The sequence below is a fragment of the Pangasianodon hypophthalmus genome, chromosome 14, assembly GCF_027358585.1.
Source record: "Pangasianodon hypophthalmus isolate fPanHyp1 chromosome 14, fPanHyp1.pri, whole genome shotgun sequence".
NCBI lineage: Eukaryota > Metazoa > Chordata > Actinopteri > Siluriformes > Pangasiidae > Pangasianodon > Pangasianodon hypophthalmus.
This window is the reverse complement of record NC_069723.1, coordinates 11,032,314-11,056,039: the sequence shown is the minus strand read 5'-3', so window position 1 is coordinate 11,056,039 and position 23,726 is coordinate 11,032,314. Positions and strand designations below refer to the sequence as shown.

The 23,726-nt window shown below is 39.3% G+C and overlaps 2 protein-coding genes across 3 annotated transcripts; one reads left to right on the top strand and one right to left on the bottom strand.

Annotated features, from left to right (window-relative positions):
• The first annotated feature begins 885 nt into the window (after positions 1-885).
• On the top strand, positions 886-4,511 carry tmem199 (transmembrane protein 199). Its single transcript, XM_026924318.3, has 7 exons — positions 886-1,151; positions 1,243-1,440; positions 2,351-2,424; positions 2,516-2,605; positions 2,709-2,751; positions 3,406-3,518; positions 3,691-4,511. Exons 2-7 carry the CDS (start codon positions 1,269-1,271, stop codon positions 3,784-3,786), a joined length of 588 nt encoding a protein of 195 aa, XP_026780119.3. The 5' UTR covers positions 886-1,151; positions 1,243-1,268; the 3' UTR covers positions 3,787-4,511.
• Positions 4,512-23,485, bottom strand: smtnl (smoothelin, like). 2 transcript variants are annotated; one of them, XM_026924314.3, is made up of 10 exons: positions 23,327-23,485; positions 22,530-23,151; positions 11,758-11,839; positions 11,418-11,672; positions 11,262-11,324; positions 10,872-10,950; positions 10,570-10,713; positions 10,342-10,465; positions 7,115-7,266; positions 4,512-5,533 (listed from the first exon to the last, which is right to left on the bottom strand). In XM_026924314.3, the coding sequence occupies exons 2-10, from the start codon at positions 22,992-22,994 to the stop codon at positions 5,407-5,409; spliced, it is 1,491 nt and encodes a 496-aa protein (XP_026780115.1). In that variant the 5' UTR covers positions 22,995-23,151; positions 23,327-23,485; the 3' UTR covers positions 4,512-5,406. The 2 variants fall into 2 exon arrangements, with proteins under 2 accessions (XP_026780115.1, XP_026780118.1); XM_026924317.3 differs by having other exon boundaries at positions 11,271-11,324.
• Positions 23,486-23,726: the final 241 nt, after the last annotated feature.

Sequence of the window (23,726 nt, the reverse complement as noted above, 5' to 3'; positions counted from 1 at the left end):
CTTGATGATGAAACTATTAGGGCTGAGTAATGCATTATAATTATGAACTTTTCCATCTGCAACTGTATTTCACAACCAATTTCTCAATCAATGAATTAAGGATGTTTCAGTGTCATGGCCTAAAAATATCAGCCCAAATGGAGATTAATTCATACCACATGGTGTTTAATTCTGTGTAATCAACTGACATGAGCGTAGTGTAATTTAAGATCATCTTACAGTATCTAGATGAGAGAGTGTTTAATGTGATGCTCACTCTACCATTTAACGATGACGTTTGTGCTGCGATGCTTTTGGGAAGCTCGACCATGACTGTTACTGATAGGCTGCATGAATCTACAGTCTGGACTACAAAGAAATCAGCCCCAGCCTTGCTTCATCATTGTTTTTTTTTCTGTGTATTTTTCTTACAAGAAATGTTGTCATTGTTGTAAATGCAGATAAATATACTGAAAAAGGCCATAATATTCAGACTTAAGACATTTACCAGCAAATAATCTGATATGGATGCCAAAAATGAATATATTATATATATATATTGCTGTTATTATTTTTTTTTAATCTTTGAATAAGTCCTGCAAGACCATTCCTACCTGCTGATCTAGCTCAATGATATATCAAAACTGTATATGATGTAAATACATTTATTATTAGGTAAGACTTATTAGGGCATTTCCCAATTCATTTTAGTAACATTGTGAGCAGGCAAAAGGAAAGGAAAGACTGTAAATTAAGAAAGGAAATGCATAAACATACTAAACAGCATTCTCATATAAGAAAGCAAAGGACATTTTTAAGACGTTGGTGTCTCGGAAAACAGTCAATCGTTAGAGGACACGAACACGCTGTTTTGTTTACGTCATGTTCACGAGGAGGCGCTCAGAGGGAACGTCATCATTAGGCGACAAGTCAGCTGATGGGGTTCCCTACACGACTGTTGTATTGTATAATAGTTGGCTGTAGTTAGACATGTATATATCGTAAATTTGGTATAAATATAATATACGATATCTAATTTATCCTTATTTTTAAGGGTACAATGTAGTTCTGCTTTAACGCACTTTTTATTTGGTTGGAGTACACGGAGGTTCGCTAACTGTCCATCTCTATCAGCTAAGTGCTAACTGCTAACAGCTAGATTCATTGTGTTGGTAAGCATTCTGATCATCAGAAAAATCCAGCACTATTTTGGCTTATTCAGTGCATGATAGATCCGTTTAATGTTGATTCATCCCCACACAGATTCTCTACATATAACCCTGAACGCCATGGCGAATTCATTTACACTTGGTGAAAGATTTCATGAGAAGATAAAAGAGTTATTGGAGAAAAAATGCTGTAATTCACCGGATCTCCTTGAGGAATTAAAAGCACTTAAAGAGCAGAACATCATCTCATTCAGGACTGCCAGGAAACTGCAGAAACTTCTTCAGCAAAATGGTAGGAAAAGCTAGGATCAGTGTGAAACATTATGTATGTATTTATGTATGTATGTATGTATATATACACACACACACACACACACACACACATACATATACAGTCCTGTGCAAAAGTCTTAGGCACATGTAAAGAAATGCAGTAGAGTAAAGATGCCTTCAGAAATAACTAAATTAAATGTTTCTACATTAAAAAAATACTATAAAGAGCAGTAAACAGTAATAAATGAAACAAAGTCAATATTTGGTGTGGCGATCTTTCGCTTTTACAAAAAAATAGTAGTCTCAGGTACAATTAGTGCAGTTTTCTAAGGAAATGAGCTGTAAGTTTTACGGAGCATCTTGCAGAACCAGCCACAGCTCTTCTTATTTTTGCAGCAAAATCCAGCAGCCTTCATTATGTTTTTTTTTGTCTGAAAAGTCTGACATACAAACATTTTTCTGTAACATTTAATTTTGTGCTGGAAAACTAATGTTTGGAAATCTAAAAATCTTTTTACTGAATCAATAATGTAGAAGTCATAATATAATATAATATAATATAATAGGGTGCCTAACACTTTTGCATAGTACTCTATAGTATATATATATGTATATATATGTATGTATATATAAACTATATACACTAAGTCATCTGCTGTTTTTCTTGTACATGTATATTTGTTTTGTTGTTTCATTTTGGTGACCACTGATGCGTTTGTTAGTTAGTACATTGCATCTTCTTATGAAGTATATGATTTGCATTAATGTACAAAAATATTTAGACTACTAAGTATAATGGCACCACATAAGCCTGCCTTGTCACAGTGTGTCATGTCCTTCGGCAAGGACGTCTAAAATAGTGCGATTGAATAATCTGTAATTCTAAAAGCTAACGTACAAAGACTTATTCAGATCTTATTTCTCTGCAGGATATCCAGTTTACCTTCATGAGCTGTTTGAAGACAGCATGCTTCATCTTCCAAAGGTGGAGCCGCCTCCCAGAGTAAGAGAAAATAGTAGTATTACTGTTAGTAATGCATATTATGGCTGAATTGTATTACTTATAAACATAACTGTGGAAATACTGTGAGCAGAACCCTCAGTTAGTGGCTCGTCTGGAGAAGATTAAAGCAAAACTGGCAAATGAAGAATATAGGAGAATCACACGGAATGTGAATCCTCAGGTACGTGCTGATTTTCTGTTTTCAAACTTCTTTGTTGTCATTAACATGAATTCATTCTGAACTGTAAGTGTAAGTCTACAATCTTATCTTTTTGCATTGACAGGAAATTAAAAATCATGGAACCCTAGCAGACTTTGGAAGACAAGGTCAGCAAAATCCTATTTGGAGGATGTAACTGGGGTTTAAAGGAAGATGTAAGGGCCACCATCAGTTCAACTGTCATAAGATTTGGCAGACTGACTGAATGTGCCCTAACAAACTCCCTCACCAAATCTGGTGCATGTACCATTAACACAAATAACAGCTTACATTTTGAGTTGTATGTCTTTACAAGTGTGGTTTAGCGTTATGAACCTTAGGGTTCTTCTCTTACAGATTTTAGCCTATCTGGTTCAAGTCTGTTTCTTATTAGCCAGAAGCAAGGTTTTGAATGTACTTTTGATAATTAAAAGCATGTAACCATAAAACATTCATAAACACAAAGACACCAACCTAGTGAGGCCATAACTCTCAAACACATTGTCCTTCTGACATGAAACGGTTATTAGTCACACATTTTTTTGTGTCTTTTCACAACAACAAACTTTTAATCTGAACTTATGCTTTTTTTTTTCATGAGTTTTTGGGTCTTTGTTAGCATTACAGCTGTAATTCATAAATGCTTTGACAGATTTTCACAAAACATAACAGATTCATATGGCAGACCATTCTGAGGTTGTTTGAAACACATGTCTAAATAAGGGATCGTGTTCGTTCTCATAAACTCTCACTGAATTATTATTCTCATTTGTGTTTTACAGTGCGATCTGTCAAAGCGGTCGTTGTTACTGTGTTTAATTTCTTGGTAACGGTGGTTGCAGCCTTCACTTGTGCCTACATGGGTAGTCAGTACGTCTTCACAGAAACTACTGCGGTAAGAGGCATACTTTCAGGAGTGCTCGCTAAAAACAGAATAACCACAGACTGCATGTAATTGAATCTCTGTTTAAATAATTAACTACATCTCTATGTGGTTTTCCTCCTCAAGTGGAAAAACTTCTGAACTGATAAAATTCTGTGGTTTACAAGTTTGTTTTGTTTTTCAGAGAATAATATCTGCAGTGATTGCAGCATCTGTGGTTGGTCTAGCAGAGCTTTACGTCCTGGTTCGCACTATGGAGGGTGACTTGGGAGAGCCGTAACACCAGCCAACACTGGAAAAAGCTCATTATTTCCAGGACATTGTCAAGAACCATACTAGACTGTATTTAATCCTAATTTTCCATCTGGAAAGGAAGGGAGAGCTTCAAAATAAAGATTTTTCAGTTTACCCCAGAAAGATGGAGGCTCTCTAATAATCATATGAATTCTGATCGCAAGTGTGCACCTACAAACCCTTGTGTTTCACCTAAGAGTTATAATATTATTGTAAGAATGTAATGGATGTGTTTGTGTGTGAGAATTTATTTGTATATATTATTATCATTATGACAGTCTACATGCAGCAAATCTTATTAAGCTGACTCTCAGGATTATGGAGTTCAGTTTATGTCCACTAGATGGTACATAAGTCATACAAAAGGTGCCAGTAGACTGGCATATTATTTTGTAAAGCTGGATTAAGGCTACTGTAGTAATGAGTATTCATGTTATTTTGATTAGGAGACATAAGCATGAGATACATCATTGATTTGGTCCTGGTTAAACAGATGTACAATAACAGATCAGGATCAGCTTTATGCGGGTGAAGTTTTGTCCCAGAAAAATCCCCGAAAACTGTAAATTCTGCCTGATCCACTGTGGGTTACTGAGGATTGTTTTCATCAGAAATGTTTAAAGCTCTTAAAATTGTATGATGTCTGATTTCAAAAAAGAGTTTTTGTACTTTGAATTTTTCATTTCAATAAATATTTCAGGGTGACACACATTCTCATATTTGTTTTGTATGTTTATTTCTGTGTCTCCTACATAAGAATTTAAATTATTGGCTATATTTCAGTGTAGTTTTGCATGTACATACAGTAAGTATCACATAAAAACAAATTGTAATCATTCTTTAATATGAATCAAACTCCATAAAGTCCGATATGGAATTGTTTGCACCCTGAAAATTAACACATATGCAGAAACAAAAGTGCTGAAAAGATGAAGTGTTACACATACTAAACCATATCCACTGCTGTTAATCCAGCTTTATTCTTACCAAAATGTACAGCATTTAAAACTACCAGGTGGCATTTGTTTTGGATGCAAACACACTTGCTGTTCATGGTGTAAAGACTTTGGCAAAACTTGTGAAGTTTTATGACAAATATAATGGACAAACACAAAAGAACTATGCTGTACTTGAACCCACACAAGATTATTTATAACAAGATAAATAAAAAGCAAATAAAAAAGTGGTCTAAATTCTTAGAATATATTGTATGCTTTTCTGTACATGTCTATCTCTGAGTTTTGAAAAGTTTGTGTCTTTGCAGTCTGGCGTCATTGCAGGTGAAGTTCAATTCCTTCAAATTATTTGCCTTTTGTAAAAAATACATCGACGCATAAAACCTCCATCAGCTTTCCCCGTACTGAAATATCACTAACAGCTACACAAAAAGGAAATAAATAGGCTTTCTGGGCCTTTCCTGGTAAAAGCATAACCACAAAACATGAGGCATATTAAACGAGAGCAAATCACACAGGTGTTCCTCCTCATCTTTCACCTCTCTCTGTCATCATATGCTGAAGTGGAGTCCCATCCAGTCCATCAGGGGGCAGTGTAGTACTTCTGGCAGTTTCTGGACAGAAAAAAGTCTCAAACTTTATAAGATGGCTCACTCAAACTTGCGCAGGTGGTTATAGAGAGACTGGACGTAGGTGAAGACACACATGGGGTCAGGTTTTCTGCCCATCACCATCATGTCCTCCACCTCAATGAGTCTGTCACAACCGGCCTTCTTCCTGGAAGAGAAAGTTTCATCAAGAATGAATGAATTATGGAAGGTTTAGATTTGCTATGGAGTTGTTGTTCTTTTGTACGTAGAGCTTGTTTAAGCAAAAGTGGAAAATGTTTAAGCAATTAAAGTTGATTAACACACTTACACTACAGTATTAGCAGTGTTAGAACACTTATACTCCAGTATAATTTCTGCACATTTGAGTTTGTACGACTTAAAATAAATATTTGTACTCTTACTCAATTACATTTTCAGTAGAAATGTTTGAAATTTTCATTTTGACCTAAAGATTAAGTATTTCATTTAGACCAATTACTTCTTACAAAGCTCAGAAATCATGATTGAAATGCTAAGTTTAGTCAATCATTCACTTCATCATTCACTTAAACCTTAAACATTAAATCCATACCAATTTGTATTGATACCATAAGCATCATCATTCCTCAAGGACTGCTCTTTACACATTTACTTAACAAAAAACAAAACAAAACAAAAAAAAAAACTGATCTCATATGAAATGAAACAATCCAAGGTGGTGTAGTTTGAAATTAATACTAATGATGTGGGAAAGGTGACCCTGGCCCTTCATAACTTTGTGAATTTGTGCGAAGAGTTACGAATTTATAAATGTGGCACTATGTTTGGGGGGAACTGTCCTGACTTTTAATTTCAAAGCAAATACAGTAGTTAATTTTTACTGTGAACACTTTGAAATTTTTATTTAAGTATTATACTGACAAACATTATTCTGTATTATTTAGAATTATTATGATCTCATTTATTATTATTATTATTATTATTATTATTATTATTATTATTATTCACAATTCATAACAATGCAGTTAGATGAAAAAGTATAATACTATATTTACTATATACAATATAATATAATGCTTACTAGCTACTTGCAATTTGTAATTAAGCAAGATTTTGACGTATTACCCATACTTAACATATAGTATATTTTATGTTATATTTTATGTTTTATAATATACAGTATATTTTTTCTGTACTTTTTCTAGCCCTGTAAATAACGGATATACACACGTGCACCAACATGGAGGGAGTTATAGGGTTCATTAATGTCTGGCTCCAGTAATGGAAAAATTGAGGCTGTGGGCAAGAAGAGGCCTGGGGTTAGTTGCCTTGGCTTTGCGGTTTAAAGAGTGGGATATGTTACAGACATGCAGTTCTCAGATGCATTGGAAAGTCAGTAACAGTATCTCTATTGCCAAACTGAGGAATGACGTGATGCAGCTCAACTAGAAGATCAGCTCATTTTAAAAGATTCTGCTAAGGTCAACGTCCTCATCAGTCAATCTTCACTTCACTTCACTTTTTAACACTATGTAAAGAAGTGGATATCTTGTAACTGATATGATTTTTTTTCTGAAAATTAGGTATAGGTCTGTCCTTGGTCCTGGTTTACAGAGGTTTATGCTCAGCTTTCAGCTTATATTTTCCCGTTGCTGAGTGTGAAGATAGAGGCGGTTCACTAATGCATTGCAGATGACTGTGGAGATTATGGCACCAGGAAAATATTTTCACATCAAAGCTAAAGAGTGAGGATGTTGCAAGCACTTACTCTGCAGTGCTGAAGGCCAGTTCGAAGTTGTGTTTGCGTTCGGTAGGGGACAGGGTATTGTAGTCGAACTCCGTGGGGAAGAACGAGTGGACTAAAGCGCAGAAAGCCATGCCATCACTCCAACTAGATGAAAAGTTCTGGATGTCGATGTTCTACATGAGGAAGAAAGACATATTATATAACAGTGTTTCCCAATCCTGCACCTGGCACAGTGGTAGGTTTTCCCTGCTCTAATACACCAAATTTAACTTGCCAACAAATTAACAAGGACTTTACAAGGTTAAAATGGCAACATCTTCAACCGGAGCTATACGGAAAGACGAGCTCAGCTGTGAAGGAGAAAAGAAGAGGCAGTGCGTAGTTCAACTCACACCTGACATACAGAAAAACGCTTTTCTTGTCAAGTTCACATGGTAGCACTTTACAGCAACTCAACCATAAACCATCTGTTGGAAGCTCTGTTAGGTAACATTCATGCTTAAGAATAAAAGAGGTGAAAAATTAATGGTACCAAGTAAAGTCTTCCCATTTACATTTACAGTATTTAACAGTATTTAGCAGACGCCCTTATCCAGAGTGACTTACAGAAGTGGTTAATAGTCTCCAAGGTTAAGAGCATTAGAGCATAAAAATATAAGACTCAGGGTAATAATTACAAGTGTGAACTGAAGATCTTGGATTTATGACGTTATAACAGCTATATATAGCAAGTACCCAATCAGCCAATCATGTGGCAGGAGCACAATGCATAAAATCATGCAGATACAGATCATGAACTTCAGTTAATTTTCACATCAAACATCAAAATGGGGAAAAATGTGATCTCAGTGAGTTTAACCGTGGCGTGGTTGTTGGTGCCAGACGTGCTGGCTATTTCATAAACTGCTGATCTCCTGGGATTTTCACACACAACAGTCTGTACAGATTTTGCGTAGTATGGAGTGAAAAACAAAAAGCACCCAGTTAGCAACGTACCCTATTAGCAGTCAAAAGTTTGAACTTTGATCTTTGATTAAAATCACAGAATTGTCATATAGGATGGTATGGTTCCATGGTCCCAAGCTATATACACTGCAGAACACAAGCAAGTGTGTGATCTGAAATGTTTCATTTTACAATCAATTCACATGCTCAGCAGCCAACTCAAAAACAGACTCAGAAGCAAGATGACATCAAGCCTAAAGGAAGAGCTTCCAAAATTATTGTTGTTTTCCCTAACATATTATATTAGAAATTATATTAGTCCCTTACATTGACTATTTTTTAATTATTTACTCTGACTGTAACACACTGGATTAATCAAGACCTTATCATCTTTATCTGAATGTAAGAGTCAAGTTCATATAATTAGGATATTATAAATTTTCTTAGTTTGAAATGCAAAGTTAAGTAATACACTATTTCTGCAGACATTTAGTCAACTGTTTTTGGCCTTTTGGCCTGTAGTATACATGACACAATATGGTGTATGAATAATCTGTTGTAGGAAAAGTTCATCTGCAGGGTTCACACACTGGATAGTTATAATCCAAAGCACATTTCAGTCAAGTATTTGTTGATGTTATCTGTCAAACATTATTTCTGACCCTGTTGGTCACAGGATGAAGTCACCAAAAAATGAAAAGCTGGTTTTATAACTTTTTGAATGTTGTAATATTTTACATCTACCCCTTCAGCTTTAAATCTGTCTTTCAAACTCTGCTCTTTAATTCTATGCCCTCAATGTCATTTGGTAAATACAACCCCATTGTTCAATGTAAAAGCATACATCATCATAGTTGTCATGAATCCAGTGTTCTAGTGCTCTGTGTTTTATATATTGTTCTGTTTTTGTGCTAAATGTGCCTTGACCATGACGGCACCAACTTTAACCAGGGCCATATGGAAAGACAAGCTCAGCTGTGAAGGAGAACAGAACAGGCAGTGCGTAGTTCAACTCGCATACTCACCATCTGACGTATAGAGAAACTCTTTTTTTTTTTTTTTTTTTTTTTTTTTGCTCAGTTCACACAGTAATACTTTACAGCAACTGCTCCATAAATCTATGAGGTAAGATTCATTCTCAAGAACAAAAGAATTCAGTTTCAGATGACAAAGGAACTGTAGCCAGCAAGTAATGGTACATTTACAGTATTTAGCAGATGTTCTTATTCAGAGCAACTTGCAGAATTGCTTCACAGTCAAAAGAAAAAAAAAACAGCTTGAAAAAAATAGGTCAGTGTCTGAGAATACCATTAAGCTAAAGCTCTGTTAGCGAGGATTAAGTCTAACAAGTTAGTATAAAAATGAAAACAGAGTATATCTGTTTTTTTCTCTCTCTTTCTGGAGTTAATGAGTGTGGTTAAGTGCTCAGTGAAGAGGTGGGTCTTCAGTCTTCAGTTCTCTAAATCCCTACTCAAGATTTGCCATAGATTGAACATTTCTTTGAATATTGTTTGCATCATTGGTGAAAGGTCTAATTGCCATATTTAATTACCATGTTTTACATTACTTCGTTTACAGTGTCTATAACCTGGACCTACTGGAGACCTTTTAAGAACAAAACAAACCCTCAAAATAACAAAAAAATTCAATGTCGGATTTGCTGGGTCAGATTTGGCACTTTTTTAAAGTATAAATCACATAAGGAAAAAAGGATTAAAACTTACATTAACACAAGAATAAAAAAGAGCAATGTCACCAAGAGTGATGCAGAGTTAACTTTTTGTCTTGCTGAGCAGTTAAGATATATTAATTGTTAGCTAGCTACTGAAACAATTCATTCATTTGTTTTTTCATCTTCAGTAATTACTTTATCTCGGTCAGAGCCATGGTGGAGCCAGCGCCTATCCTGGGAACATTGGGCAAGAGGTGGGAATAAACACCTTGCATCCGGAAACCAGCCATGCACACGTATTCACGCGCTCATTCACATGGGCAATTTAGTGTCACCAATCCACCTACAAGCATGTTTTTGGCTAGTTAACCTAGTCAGTACCAGCTGGCTAGTCTGTCAGTGCTTTATCCATTTGCATAGTGTTCTCCACTTAGTTTACTTCCTTGTTTTTTAGTTGTCTAGCTAATATATGGCTAGGCCTTACACTTCTGAGACTGGTTGTGTCTTCTATGTTTGAGTCAACTGACATATCCCCAAAGGTTATGTACTGCTGCTGCTTTAAAGACGTGTCATATTTGCTCAAGCTTTTTGGCTCTTCTATTGGAAGTAAAATGCATCTGAAATGTCTTACCTGATATCCAATAGTTTTGGAGCGACACCACTCTAAAAGAATCTGTTTGATGCTGCTTGCGCTGGACACGCCAAAGCTCTGAGAGCGCTTCAACTTGGGCTTAGAGTCCACCGGTTTGGTTTGACTGAAACAGATAGGAAGCAAAGACAAAGAATGCAAAAGCTTAGAAGAAAGAAATATGAGCATGAGATGAAGAGATTGTGGAAATAAGGATAAAAATCCTTCTACCTGTTATTCTCAGAATCCAGTCGCTCAAAAATGGACCTGCGTGCCTGGGCCCCAATGCTGCGGGGGAGAGTTTGTGACCTCACGAGCTCACGTTTGCGCTCCATGCCCCTGCCGAAGGACAGCTCTCCTGCAATATCTGCATTCCTGATACACACAATATCCCTATTACATGCCTCAGTTATTCAGGGGGTCTTTATGGCATGTCTCTGGATTGGAGCACTAAAGTATTGTGCATGTTTTCTTTTTTATAAGGTGAATACAGCATTCAAGTGGCTTAAAAAATATTCTTTGATTTAACCAACCTTTCTGTGTTTTGCTGGTTGAGCGCAGAGTAACCTGAATAAGCCACAGATTTAGATGGCACAGAAGAAGACATTTTCTCTGCAAATTACAGAATATATACATTTAGGTTAGGCAGGAAGTCAAGTCTGCTTTTTCACTTTGTTCTGTAGATTTTTATCCGCTGTGCATTCTCCTGAATTCAAAACAGCAATACCATCATATAATGAAGCACATCATTTAGCAACTGAGTATATCAATGATTTGCCTAAACCCACTGGTCAGATGTTTGATAAGCAAATTTGGTTTCCATCTGATGTCTAAACATATACACAAATAGAAAGGAACAAATAATTCACACAAGTGCACATTTAATAAATATACAAAATGAATGAAACAGTATTTGACTTTACCGTTGATACCTGAATAGCCCATTGTCCTCACTGGACTCGGAGTCCATGTTTTCACAGAAGACACTAGACGAACAAATCAGATACATAAGAGTTAGACAGAAGAGGAGAAAAGGGACAGAAACTGTCAGACTGTTTCAGACTGTCAGCCATGTGTACCTGCATGAACTGGAGATTCAAGTTGTGGTTCATTGTTATTGGAAGCTGGTTGGCTGTCGGGCTGTGTATTTGTTACAGATGGCAGTGTCTGCATTGGGCTGCTTGGTGATTCAGGGCTCTTCAGGCCAGAAGAATCAGCGATCTTGGTAGTGGCAGTGATTGGCAAGTGTGGCATCGCCATACATACAGGGGAAGAGTTTTGTCGTGACACACCAATAGGTGGAGAACTCTCTCTTGCAGGCACAGTGGAGTTTTCTGATTAAAAACAGACACAGCTGAACTATAAAGTGTTTGATTAGTGATAAATATTATGTCTGATTGAGAAGCAATGGACCATTACCTGCTGTGGATGTGTGTCCATTCTCCAATTTAGATGAGGCTGGAGCTAGATCCACCTCGATAGGCTCATCTCGCTCAATACTCTGGAAGACATAAGCACATCCTTCATTCATTCATGCATTCATTTTCAGTAGCTTTATGCTGATCAGGAATGTGGTGGATCCAGAGCCTATCCTGGGAACACTGGGCTTGAGGCGGGAATACACACTGGATGGGTCATCAATCCATCTCAGGACACCAATTTAGCATAAGAAATTACTGGCATGTTTTTGGGAGGTGGAAAGAAACCAGAGAACCTGGAGGAACCCACTGTGGACGGAAGGGAAAATATGCGAAACTGCACAGAGAGTAACCCGAGCTCAGGATCGAACTAGGGAGCCTTGGCGGGCAATGCTAGCTGCTAAGCCACTGGACCACCAACACATAATTCAAAGAAAACTCATAATATTAAAACCTCTGGGCTCCAAAGACTAGGAGACAAAATGTGCTTGAACAATATAACAAAACAAATATGGTTTATGAAAAAGTAATAAAACATTGTCGAGTTTCCTTGTCCCTGATTTGTTTGCCAGGTTATTTTTGTGCTAGGACATTTGGATAGGTAAATACTAAGTCCCTTGGGTTATCTTCTCTTGGTGTGTCAATAACAAGCCTAAACAGCTGACCATGTCTGTGATGAGTGCCTGTCTGGCAGCACTGTGTTGAGAATACCAGCCTGCAACTGATACACATTGTTTCTGAAGAAAGCCATCAGGTCATGGAGACCAACACAATATATGTTATCATGATGACATGAGCCACAGTCTTTGAATAGGTTTTTGTATAATTATAGACATTCATTATGGTAAATTGTTTTGTTGTAATGTATTATAGATAAAAGATACTCTGTGAGGTGAATTACACCCATCTTTTCACAGCTGTATTTAAACTGAGTTCTACTAAGAAGAAAAGCCCAAACAGATTAAAATGAAATTTGATGTAATTATCCAATAAGGCCTAATCAGTGAGATCAAACAGACTAACATTCTTCTGAGGCTCCAGATACTCGACGAGAACAAGATCTCATCTCCTGGAGTACTCAACTGGATAACTGAGTGATTTAATCTAATCAGTCTATCTTGACAGCCAGACTTACGTATTTCCTATCAGAACCACTAGCGTAATCTGTCAGCCACTATCACCTCCAATCTCCTTTAACCTAAAATACCTGGACTCAAGGACTAAACAGGGCTCTGAAATCATACGCACATCATGCAAAGCCATCAGTCAATAATCTTGTGCTTAAAAAAAGGTCACTTTCCAAGAGTAGCTGATACCTGACAAAGCTTTTTGCAGACTCTTCCTACTTCCTACAGATCCCAGACTAGAAGGCCTAACTGACAAAGAAATCCACTTTCAGTTTTTCTAGAAACTTGTTGCTTCTTCATGTGTGTCCACACAGGCACCAACACGCACAAACTTACACAGGAGTGTAAAACCCCAACATGCAATCATGTCAGAATATTAAAATAAATTGTATATTGACACATGCACACACTCACAGTAAATGAAAAGTAAATTCCTAAGAGTGATATGCAGAGGGTAATTGAGTCTCTGGAGGAGAACAGAAGTGACATAAGCGTTGAGGAATGCTGAAGGGTGAGTGTTTTAGAGGGTGAGGGGCTTCAACAGCTGTGAGGTAGAGGGGAGATAGAATTCACCATTGAATCGTGGAAATCATGCTGCTCCAGTTCTCTGGCGGAACACACAGCCAGGTTCACGTCAATGAGCTGTGCCATATGTGGCGTTATCCTCAGAGGGAGTGCTGCTGACAGGTCAGGCTCTCAGGCTAGCAAAGATAGAAAGCCTGCAGTAGTAAGCCCACCATGCAGTCCATGCACTTGACCCATAAAAAGAAGATAACTTTAATCATCTTGAGCCTAACTGACGTGTTTACCATCTTCAATGAACAGAGAATAACTCAGTTACTCTGACTGAAAAGATAACCTGGGTAAATAAAGAGGCTGAACACACACACACATACACACACACACACACAGAGCATGACCTACACAGTCATGCAAGGTCTTTTTCTCTTTTCCAGGTATAATAAATCTTATTTATTTCCAAGAATGCATCATAACAGCAGTAGGGAGCAATACATGAAGCAAACAGGGGCATGAGAATTGACCCTGCATAAAAGCCCCCATTCTAGGCTTTTCTGATTTTCAAGAGAGATAAGGAGAAGAGCTAAACCCTTTGGCCTATAGTGAACAACCCTATTATTCCTCCTGGAGGTTCTACGTTTCACTCCTGATGGCTCCCAGAAGGTGATGATGATGAGGATGAACTTACAGACACAGCTTCAACTGTAATTTATCAGTAAGAGGTTAACACTGATACTGCTACTGACCAGGACAAGCCCTAGTACAATTCTTGGTAGGGCTTTTGTGTAAATTACCTGGAAAGAGAATGACGTCCTATTGTGTCACAAGGTAGTGTAACACACTCAGAGGAAAGTGTTATCTGCCCTCTTCCACATACATGAGCTCACACACACACCCATGATTGCTTTTGAGGCAACCAATTTAAAACACTGGCACAGTGAAATCATGACGCTGGTGTTATAAGGTTCTATCTGGGTTAATGGGAGAATGAATGGATGATACAACCTTATAATACTACAGTCTTGAAATGACAACAGGAGAGATGTCTGCAATTCAGAATGACTCAAAAATGAGAGGCATTCACCCTATCATTGGTAGATGGAGAGTTTAAATCCTGATGATGCCACAGCCAACCCTGGCTGGGACCCAAGAGTGAAAAAGTGGACATGTTCTCTGGGTGGGAAGAATGGCATCTTCTCTCTTCCCTGTCAATCACAATGACACTAGCCAATCATGGGTGTCTGTGAGCTCATGTATGTGGAAGAGGGCAGATAACACTTTCCTCTGTGTTACACAACCTTGTGACACAGCATGAGCGGCAGTTCAAAAGATGTGTTTGGATAGCTTTATATGTTCCAGAGGAAGCATGTGTTAGCCTTCACCCTCCCCAGTTAGTCTCAAATTTGGGAGAAAATGGGGAAAATCCCCAACAAAATGAAGGCTTTTGGCCATTGGAGCCAAGAATGAAATTCTTCATTCAGTGGCACAGTCTGAGATACAGGCATTGAATAGCAAATCACCTCTAGATTCCATTGTTTATTGAAATTGTTATATGTCACATCCTACGTAACATGACATTCATGGCACAAGTGGGAAAACATGCATCTTGGTAAAATACCAAGGCTGCAAGCTTGAATAATGAAAAATCCAACTAGGTAAAGGTATGCTGATAATGTTCAGAGTTTTGAATTTGAAAACACTTGATTTTGAATTTGCGTTATAAGTGTTTGGTGTGAGCTCTGCGTATTTAGTCAAGCATAGAAGCCTCATTACACTCACGGATGAGAAGGTGGTTCCCCATTACTCTTTTGTTTTTAATTAAGCAATGTTGCACAAAATGGTCCATTTTCCACCATTCATGGAAAGAAGAAGGCAGCGTTGGTTCTTGTGCACAACCTGGCCAAAAAGTGGAACGAGAGCCAGAAAGTGAGACAATGGACTCCACTCAGAGAAAGGCTTTCATGTGAGTTTAAATGTCAGACTTGTCCCATGTGAGCATGCCGTACTAAAATGAGAATTCCCCCATGCTGGCTGTCTGCCTAAAAAATGTTGGGGTACGAACAGGAGGATTATGTGTGCATGATCACCGGCTCACGCTGGATGTGTTCTCACAGCAGCCCTGGTGGTTAACATAATAAGAACCTCACAAATATGGGGGACTGCACACTGTGGCTGAGCAGGCATGTAACTGCCTGAGCTATTGTGCCAATGCTCCAAAGCCTGCATGGGGAAAACTGAATGCTGAAAGAATATGGGGGGAGGTTGGGATCTTAGACATATATGAGATGAATATTTTAGCTCTCGACATTTGAGCAGTGTGGGTAAATGGAATGCTGACTACAATGGGAGCATGTTGTGAGGAAACTCTGGAGACTGAGATTATTCCACATAGTGACACTAACCCAGTGACACCCACTAACCCTGCTTTGAACTTTGCTTTGTATAAATGTCATAGTGAAAGTACTATTCTTATGTCCCATCATATACAGCTCTGGACTTGCTCATGGAGTACAAGGCCTGATCTCAAAATAAATGGACTGGGAAGGTATAAATTGTTCAAGGGGAGATGAATCATACATAGCATGCAGGGAACAAGAATGAAATTGCTTGTAGAATTTGTGGAAAATTTCAGCTCGACAGTAATTTGACTTTTACTACTCCTTGTTCCTGTGAATGGAAAGTCAGTGGGATGCAAACCTCATGAAGCAGCACGCAGAAACAAGCAGCGAGACGATGGTCTTATCATAGGGGCCTACAAGGGTCTGTAATTTCCTCATGGAACTTGCATCTTTGTAGGAAAAGAAGTCCTAACACCTGTTTTTCAAAGGGCACAAAGCCGGCAATTTCTATTTCTAACGTAAGCCACAACCTGGATAAAGGTAGACTTGGCTACTGTAAGAGCTTAGAGTAAGTTGCCACTGAGAAAAACACACACAGACATATTCTCTGTCAGTTCAGTGCTGCATGTGCAATATAATACACTGTTTACATACACTGGCAAGGAAATTAGTGTGTGAATTAGCCTTGCAAATAGCCATAGTTAAATGATACTAAGAGTATGGAGGCTGCTCTTTAGATTAGTGGTATTTGACTGGGTAAAGATTTCTAATAGCCTTGGTGATGAGTACAGTACAGGGTACAGGGACGCACGAGCACCTTTCATCTGCACTTTTGTGGGAATTTAATGCTAATTAATTGGGAAAGGATTAGGTATGCATGGAAGACAGGAGTTCCAGGAAACTTTGATGTGGAAATCAACTAGGATGACATCTTGTACAATTTCTGTGAAATTACTGGAAGATGTATGTGAACTATATTGGGCTTGTGTGTGAACAGAAGTCAAAACTTTACTGGGAAAAATTGGTGGCTAATTTAAAATATTAGCACAATCTGGAGGAAGAAAAGGAGGAAAAGTCTTGAACCACCTAAGAAGAGTAATTTGAAATTGCAATAATTCAGTAATTAAATAGATGTTGGGCATTTGCACAGAGGATGAAATTATGGAAAATTCACGACAGATGAGTGGCACAGTCCAGGACGTGATAATTTATGAGTAACTCAGAGAGCAGCAGACTCCAAGAACATGGCATAAATAGAGAAAAAAGCAAGTAGTAAAAAAAAAATACTCTCATGTTTGAAACTTGAATTCCACCAAATATGATGCCAACTGCAGCAGCTGTGGATACATCCTCTGTGTGTAACAGGACTTACATGTGAATGGCAAATGTGGGTATATCCCAGTTGATATTTCTGAGCAGGAAATCTTTTCTTTTTAGCCCCACCTGCGGGGAAGTCAGACAAGGCCGAGCCAAGGGTCAGGCACAGCACTCAGGACGAGGAATGGAGGGAGGGAGGAAGATTTTAGGCCATTTTTCCATGACGACATAGCAGTTGGCACCCTGGATCTAAGAGCCTTGGGCTGGTTTAGGGTTTCAGATCACCAGCTGCAGAAGATCTTGACCCCTCGGCAGACTCAACTGAAAACAAGAGCTATATTGGAAAAAGACACTGGCTGGTGGAAGAGCTGAAGCCCAAGTGTCACAGAACGTCTTGTGTTAATAAAAGTAATAAAAGCACAGGGCTCTATATCAGGTTAATGCCAAGCACAGCCGGACTGCTGGTGTGAGCTATATGTGAGTATGTGCGCGCACACAAACGCACACACCTTTATGGCAGGAACAATAAGTCTAGAGGCCAGTGAGGTCACCCTATAAACTAGAAATTATTAACCTGTAACCACGGAGATGAGAATACATGGTATTGCCTGGAAAAAATCAGGAGAGCCAGGGGGCAGCATGGGAGCGGTCAAATTCTTCAGCCCCCTCACCCACCACATACACACACTGCTCTTCACTTCACTATATTATTAGCTACTCTACAGTTTTTGTTCTATTCCTTCTACTCTGGCAGGAACCTGTGCTGAACATAGAGATCCAGGCAGGACAAGAGGAGATTATATACTCAGTTCCATTGTTAGAGTATTGGCGCTTGGCCAGGAGCCTCTGTAGCCAGGCTTAAAATGTCATGCATATCACACACACAGAAAGACAGAGAGAGAGAGGGAGAGAGAGAGCATCAAGTAGCACATTCAAAATGCCTATAAAAAACATAGTCTACCTAACCAGATGTTTTGTTTAAATCTATCATTTCAAGACACTACATGCAGATCAGCCTTTGCTAATACAGGCATGAAGTCAAGATCACATCTTTGCCAGCATAATGTCAAGGCCTGTGAAAATGTAGAAAAATCGAGTAAATTAGGCCATATATAGATCTAAGTGTACGAGATGAATAGACATTCCTCTGAGCTTTATGTAACTGAAATACCCAGGATTAAGAAAAGCTTTGGACGCATTTAACGGATAGCCATAAAATCAGATATGCTGGCACACTGAGGTAAATGGGGTAATAATATACACTGTCCTGCCAAACCCCATCACACTCACATGTGCTAACCATGTGAGGCAAAATCTCAGAGCCAAAAGTGCTGTTGAACCAGTTAGAAAACATTCATCTTAGACCATACCGAGGTCCATAATGACAGAATACATCAGCTTGTTTACAGTTCAGTGCTGATTGTAGCATGCAAGAGGAAAGGTGATAAGACTGGGCTTATGAACATGAATTGGTCCTGATGAAAGTTAGTGAGCCAGTAAATTGTGGTACAACCACCTCCTAAATGACGCACTTTACTCTGAGTTCAGCTTGGCTGCTCAGTGTAAGAAATATGTCATCAGTTCTGTCGTGATTAAAACTAACTTGAGTCACTGGTTAAGAATTTCAGATTCACATATATCAGACAGAGGTTGGGTAAAATCCCAGTGTGGTATATAAAATACGTGTGTGTTTTTAAGAGTCTAAAATATTTTGATATCAGGTGTGTCTGTGTTCTCTCACTGAGACACACACTGTCCTCTGGTGCAGTTTCCACAGATAATAGCCATAGACAACTTATCTCACTCCACACCTCTCCCACACACTCTCATGCCTCTGCAAAGCACACACGCACATGCGCACACGCACACTTACACACAACGCACTTTCTCAAATAAACTTCCCGTCAGAAGGCACTGTGTGATATGTAGTGGTACTGAATAATCTCAGATAACCCACTGACCCAAAAGCAATTTGTCGACCATTACCAGGAAAAAACAGAGCTGAGCATTTCAAGGTACAGCACACTTACTAATCTGAATCCAGAACCATCTGTACCGTGATCAATCTATATCTTTATACTTCTTTATTATACAGTATGTTGTACCCCATTGTATGTTGTACTCACTGTAAGTACTGGAAGCACCTGTAACCATGAAACAAATTACTTGTGTGTGCAAGCAAACTTGCCAATACAGCTGTTTCTTCTTCTTCTTCTTCTTCTTCTCTTCTGTCCCTTTCTCACTGCATAATGGTACTCAGGAAAGTTTTCCATTATATACAAAGGGAATGTTAACAGGCATCATGCTTAAGTACAATTGAAATACTACTACTGAAAATGACTGTGCTGTAATGCTAAGTATAAACAGTTCCAGCTAGCTAATGCTTTCTTTTAAAATAGAGGTTTACGGACTCAAGTGATGGCCCGTATACAGCACTGGCTTGTGACCATAGATCTTGGTAGGGCAGGATGACATAACATTGACATATTGATAATGACTGGCTATGACACTTGACTTATGCAATAGGCTACAATGTACTGATTTTTTAGAGTTAGTCCATAATAGGTAATTGAGAGTCCACAACATACAGTCATCCTGTATACAGTCTAGCAGCTCGTTTTGAGTGGTTTTAGACATATTGTGCCTTTGTTCATCTGTGTTTGATACAGCAGGTGTGTTTGCCAGGTTTCAGCAAATTTTCCGGCCCAACTACATCTCAAAAAAACACTGAAACTAAAAAAAAAAATGAAAAACGGATGCCCAGATATTATGCACTCCATAATCCCCCTTTCCCTCTCCCAGGCTTTGCAATATATCTTATAATGGTTCTGTACATGATAGAGAGACTTACGTCTGCACTTCTACTTTGTGTTTGTTTGCAGAAATGCATTAGTTTTAATTCTGATTATTTGCTATAAAACAAGATCTTGGCAGCCACAAGAATTTTTAAACTAGCCCAATTTGGCAACCCTGCCAATATCCTCAACTGATTATTCCTGTCCCTTTGGGCCTCTATTAGCAGTATAGTAATAACTCTCTGGAGCTAAATGGGGCAGTGAGCATGCTGTCCCATGATGCACAACTTTTAGAAATATGAGCAAATCAATGGAACATGTTATATCTGTCAAATAGCAACATTTTTAAAATGTTGATCACTCAAAAGAGATCATTAGTATTTTAACAGAATTTAAAATGTATGGAGTTGTGAATGAGGACTTTAACATTTGTTGAAAGGCTGATATATCTATGGTCTGCCCCTATGGACAAGCTGCCACTGCAGCTGGGAACTAATTGCAGGTACAAACTAAAATTGCGAGTGGGGAACTGAGGAAACATCAGACCGTAGAATTGGTACAAGGAATCAATCAAGGCAATTGTTTGGATTTGTCACCTTACTGTGTCAATCCTAGTTTGCACAGAATTGTGAAAATCTCAATTTAAATGTTCTTTGTTGCACTGTTGCTTTGTCGTTTGTCACTGTTGCTGAAATTGTGGCTCTGTGTCGAACACACATAGAAAATGTCATTTTATCTCTTGATAGTCTGAACTTAGGGTAAATGTCCCTGACACATGAGGATGAGTGAAAGGGGAAAAGCCAAGAGGCACAGTGACACCTAGAACTGTACAAAGCCCAGTAGAAAGACATGCGCAGGGAGAGAAGTTCTGTCCTGGGTGTTCGTCTAATCCTCACTCTCAATGTACTTCAAATGAGGCAGAATGTTGACACAATGGCCCATTGAAACCGCAGAAATGCAGCAGTAATTGGCAACAGCAGCACAGGCAGCACAGAACAGAAGGATGGTTGGGTGGTGGTGGTGGTGGTGGTGGCGGGGGTGTGGGGGCGGGGGGGGGGGGGGGGGGGGGTGAACAAGATATTATTTGTAGAACATTGAGGGTATTCGTCTAGTATATAGTCCTGCTGGAGCTGGGCATTAAAGGAGAGGGCTGTAAAGAGTTCACAAAGGCCACCTAATGACAAAGTAAGCATATGTGTGGAAGACAACCTAAGCAACAGAGAGAGGAAAAATTGAATGAATACAGTGGCTACAGACCAAGACTGAGCATAGGATAAAAGGAAACAAAAGCAACCATAGAGGGATAGAAGACAGAGATAACCAGGGCTACAGATATGTAGAGAGAAGTGAGCGTGAGAGATCAAGTGTGATATTTGGTAGGTATGATGTCTGCAGATGTTCATAGCAGAGTTGCATAGACAACTGCTACGGGACAGGCTAGCACACATCCACACATGGAGTTTGCCTCCTGTCTGTCCTTTTCTCACCCTTTCTCCAATACAGCATCATAGCCTGGAGCAGAGGGAGTGCTTCTCACACCTGCTGAAACACTCTGTGCCGTCCAAGGCCAGAATCATATCTCTCTCATTATGGAGCTTGCAGGTGTGTATGTGGCATAAAGAAAAAAGACTTATGCTTACTCTCCCTCATAGCAAAAATCGACAACAGGGAAATGAAATCTGTTGAAGCCAGAAACAGGATAGCTGTTCCATTAACAGGAAGTTACATATTACTTACAAAACCAGTGAATACTAATTTGCATGCACTGTACATAGCAGTTTTTCATACTCTGAATGAAGTGAGGCTGATGTGCTGAGCTCGAGAGATAATGACGGGTGAAGAGATATAGAGTGAATGTTGCTCTAATTGTGTCTGGGTCTGAGTGGCTGAGTCAAGCATCACTTTGAGTTATAGACTGCAGCTGCATGCTGAGCTCAAGAGGGAATGGGGTCACTTAATGGAATAAAAAAGTGCTTTTGTTAGTCTGCAATTGCTGGATTGAGAGCAATTTCATGTGCAGGCAGCATGATGACCTCTAAACCATAGCCTTAAGTAATCTTCCCCGAGGGGAGTCCACTTAAAGAAATTCAAAGAAAACACCAACATAATTAACCCTTAATCCAATTATGGGAAAATGTCATCAGTTCTGGTTTGAATAAATCCAGCTTACTTTACTTTTTAAATATTTTTCTGGTTTCAGTCAGATTGTGACTGCTAATAGCAGAAGATTAAATTACAGTGAAATAGAGTGAAAGTTAATAGCTCTTGTCCAGGGCCAGTTTAACGTAAATCTGTAAGACACATATGGAGACAACATTAAATATAAATAACTCCATATGTTGCCACTGGTCATCTTGTTGTACTTTGCCTTTGGGACCCTTCTTAGCCCTCATATTCATCTTTTGTAGATTAAACCTTTGAAACCATCTTAGTTGTTGGAAATGTTTTACAAGAGGCATAGTGTAAAATTATACCTTGCCCAGTCACGCACATACTTTTCAAATGGTTCTTTAGTATCTGCGTGTCTAAATTTTCCAAGCTTCGCTTGTAATCATAAAATCTGACATCATTGCACTTCTTGGCTTAAGAAACACACGCTGGCTTCAACTCTCCTAACCCACAAACCCCACCCTCTTGTTACTTATGCTATTTTCCTGCTGAGGTGTGTGTACTCACATTGGTCTTGCTGCTGACAGAGAAGGTAGCTCTGCTGGAAAAGCGCGTGGCAATGGGGCTGGAGGCCGAGCCACTGGGGGTTGTCGCACTGCTGGGTGAAAGGGGTGACTGGGCTACTGCTGGGCTACTTTGGGGGCGGGTTGGCATTGATCCTGAACCCAGCAGAGCACTCCTGTCACACACTGTGCCTGTCAGCATCTCGACCTGGCGCGTAAGGGCCTCCAGCTGACTACGGAGCTGCCGGTTCTCCTGCTGCAACTGGGCCACGGCTCGGCCGAGCGGGCCGCTCATGTGCAGCGCTTCTTCCAGGCGCCGCTCCACACCGAGCTTGAAAGCACTGACATCCACGTGGATCTCACGCACAGCATCATGCAGTGTGGTCTCGTAACGTGCCAAGGCTGCACATACCGTCTCACCTTCTGGAGGACCCTCACCTGCCAGTGCCAACGCTGGGCCAGTGTCCATCTTGCCCAGTCCAATGCTCTGCTAGTGCTGCTTTCTCTCACACACTCTCTCAGAGGTCTGGGTTCTCACTTGGCTGCACTTCACTGAGATATTCTTCTCTGTTTGTAAACAACTTAAAAAATCCCAGGCAGGTCTACAAAGATCCACCAGCAGCGTCCTGTTGAGTCAGCACCAATTTGTATTAATTTCCCATTCAGTCAACAAAAACAACTTTCTTGTAAAACTATATGAAACTCTACTAACAGATAGCATAGTCAGGGCATGTGAGCTGTGAGTAAAATCATTAAAACCATTTTTGGAACATTGTGAATATTGTGTATATATCTACAGACCTGTGTTGCAGCTGTGTCTTCTTAGTATACCAGTTCTGCTTTCCCAGTTGGGTGAGAGTGAGTGCTCTGCCTGCCGTGCTGTTTTAAAGTACAACTCTCACAGTCAGGTTAATCTCCCCCTCCTCAGCCTGGGGGAGGGAACAGAGAGAGAGAGAGAGAAAAAGGGAGAGAGAGAGGGAGAGGGAGGGAAGAAGGGAGGAGAGATGAAGTTGCACTCTATCCAGCCCTCTGCTAGTTGTTGGAAATAGTCTCCTTTTGTTTTTGTTGTCTGTTCCCTCCTCTCTCTCTCCTGTCCCTCTTTTCCTCTGTCCAGTGTATTTGCCACTCTGTACTTTCACAATGCTCTTTCTCTCTTACGTTCTCTGCCACAATCTCTCTGTCCCTCCCTCCCTCCCTTTCA

What these genes read in the sequence shown, in the direction of transcription:
- tmem199 (XM_026924318.3), top strand. Translation starts at nt 1,269, where the DNA reads ATGGCGAATTCATTTACACTTGGTGAAAGATTTCATGAGAAGATAAAA. An exon ending in CACGGAATGTGAATCCTCAG is followed by an intron (nt 2,606 to 2,708) that starts GTACGTGCTGAT and finishes TTGCATTGACAG; the next exon opens with GAAATTAAAAATCATGGAAC. An exon ending in AGCAGACTTTGGAAGACAAG is followed by an intron (nt 2,752 to 3,405) that starts GTCAGCAAAATC and finishes TGTGTTTTACAG; the next exon opens with TGCGATCTGTCAAAGCGGTC.
- smtnl (XM_026924314.3), bottom strand. Translation starts at nt 22,994, where the DNA reads ATGGACACTGGCCCAGCGTTGGCACTGGCAGGTGAGGGTCCTCCAGAA. An exon ending in TGAATCTCCAGTTCATGCAG is followed by an intron (nt 11,325 to 11,417) that starts GTACACATGGCT and finishes TTGTTCGTCTAG; the next exon opens with TGTCTTCTGTGAAAACATGG. An exon ending in CTGGCCTTCAGCACTGCAGA is followed by an intron (nt 5,534 to 7,114) that starts GTAAGTGCTTGC and finishes TTTCTCTTCCAG; the next exon opens with GAAGAAGGCCGGTTGTGACA.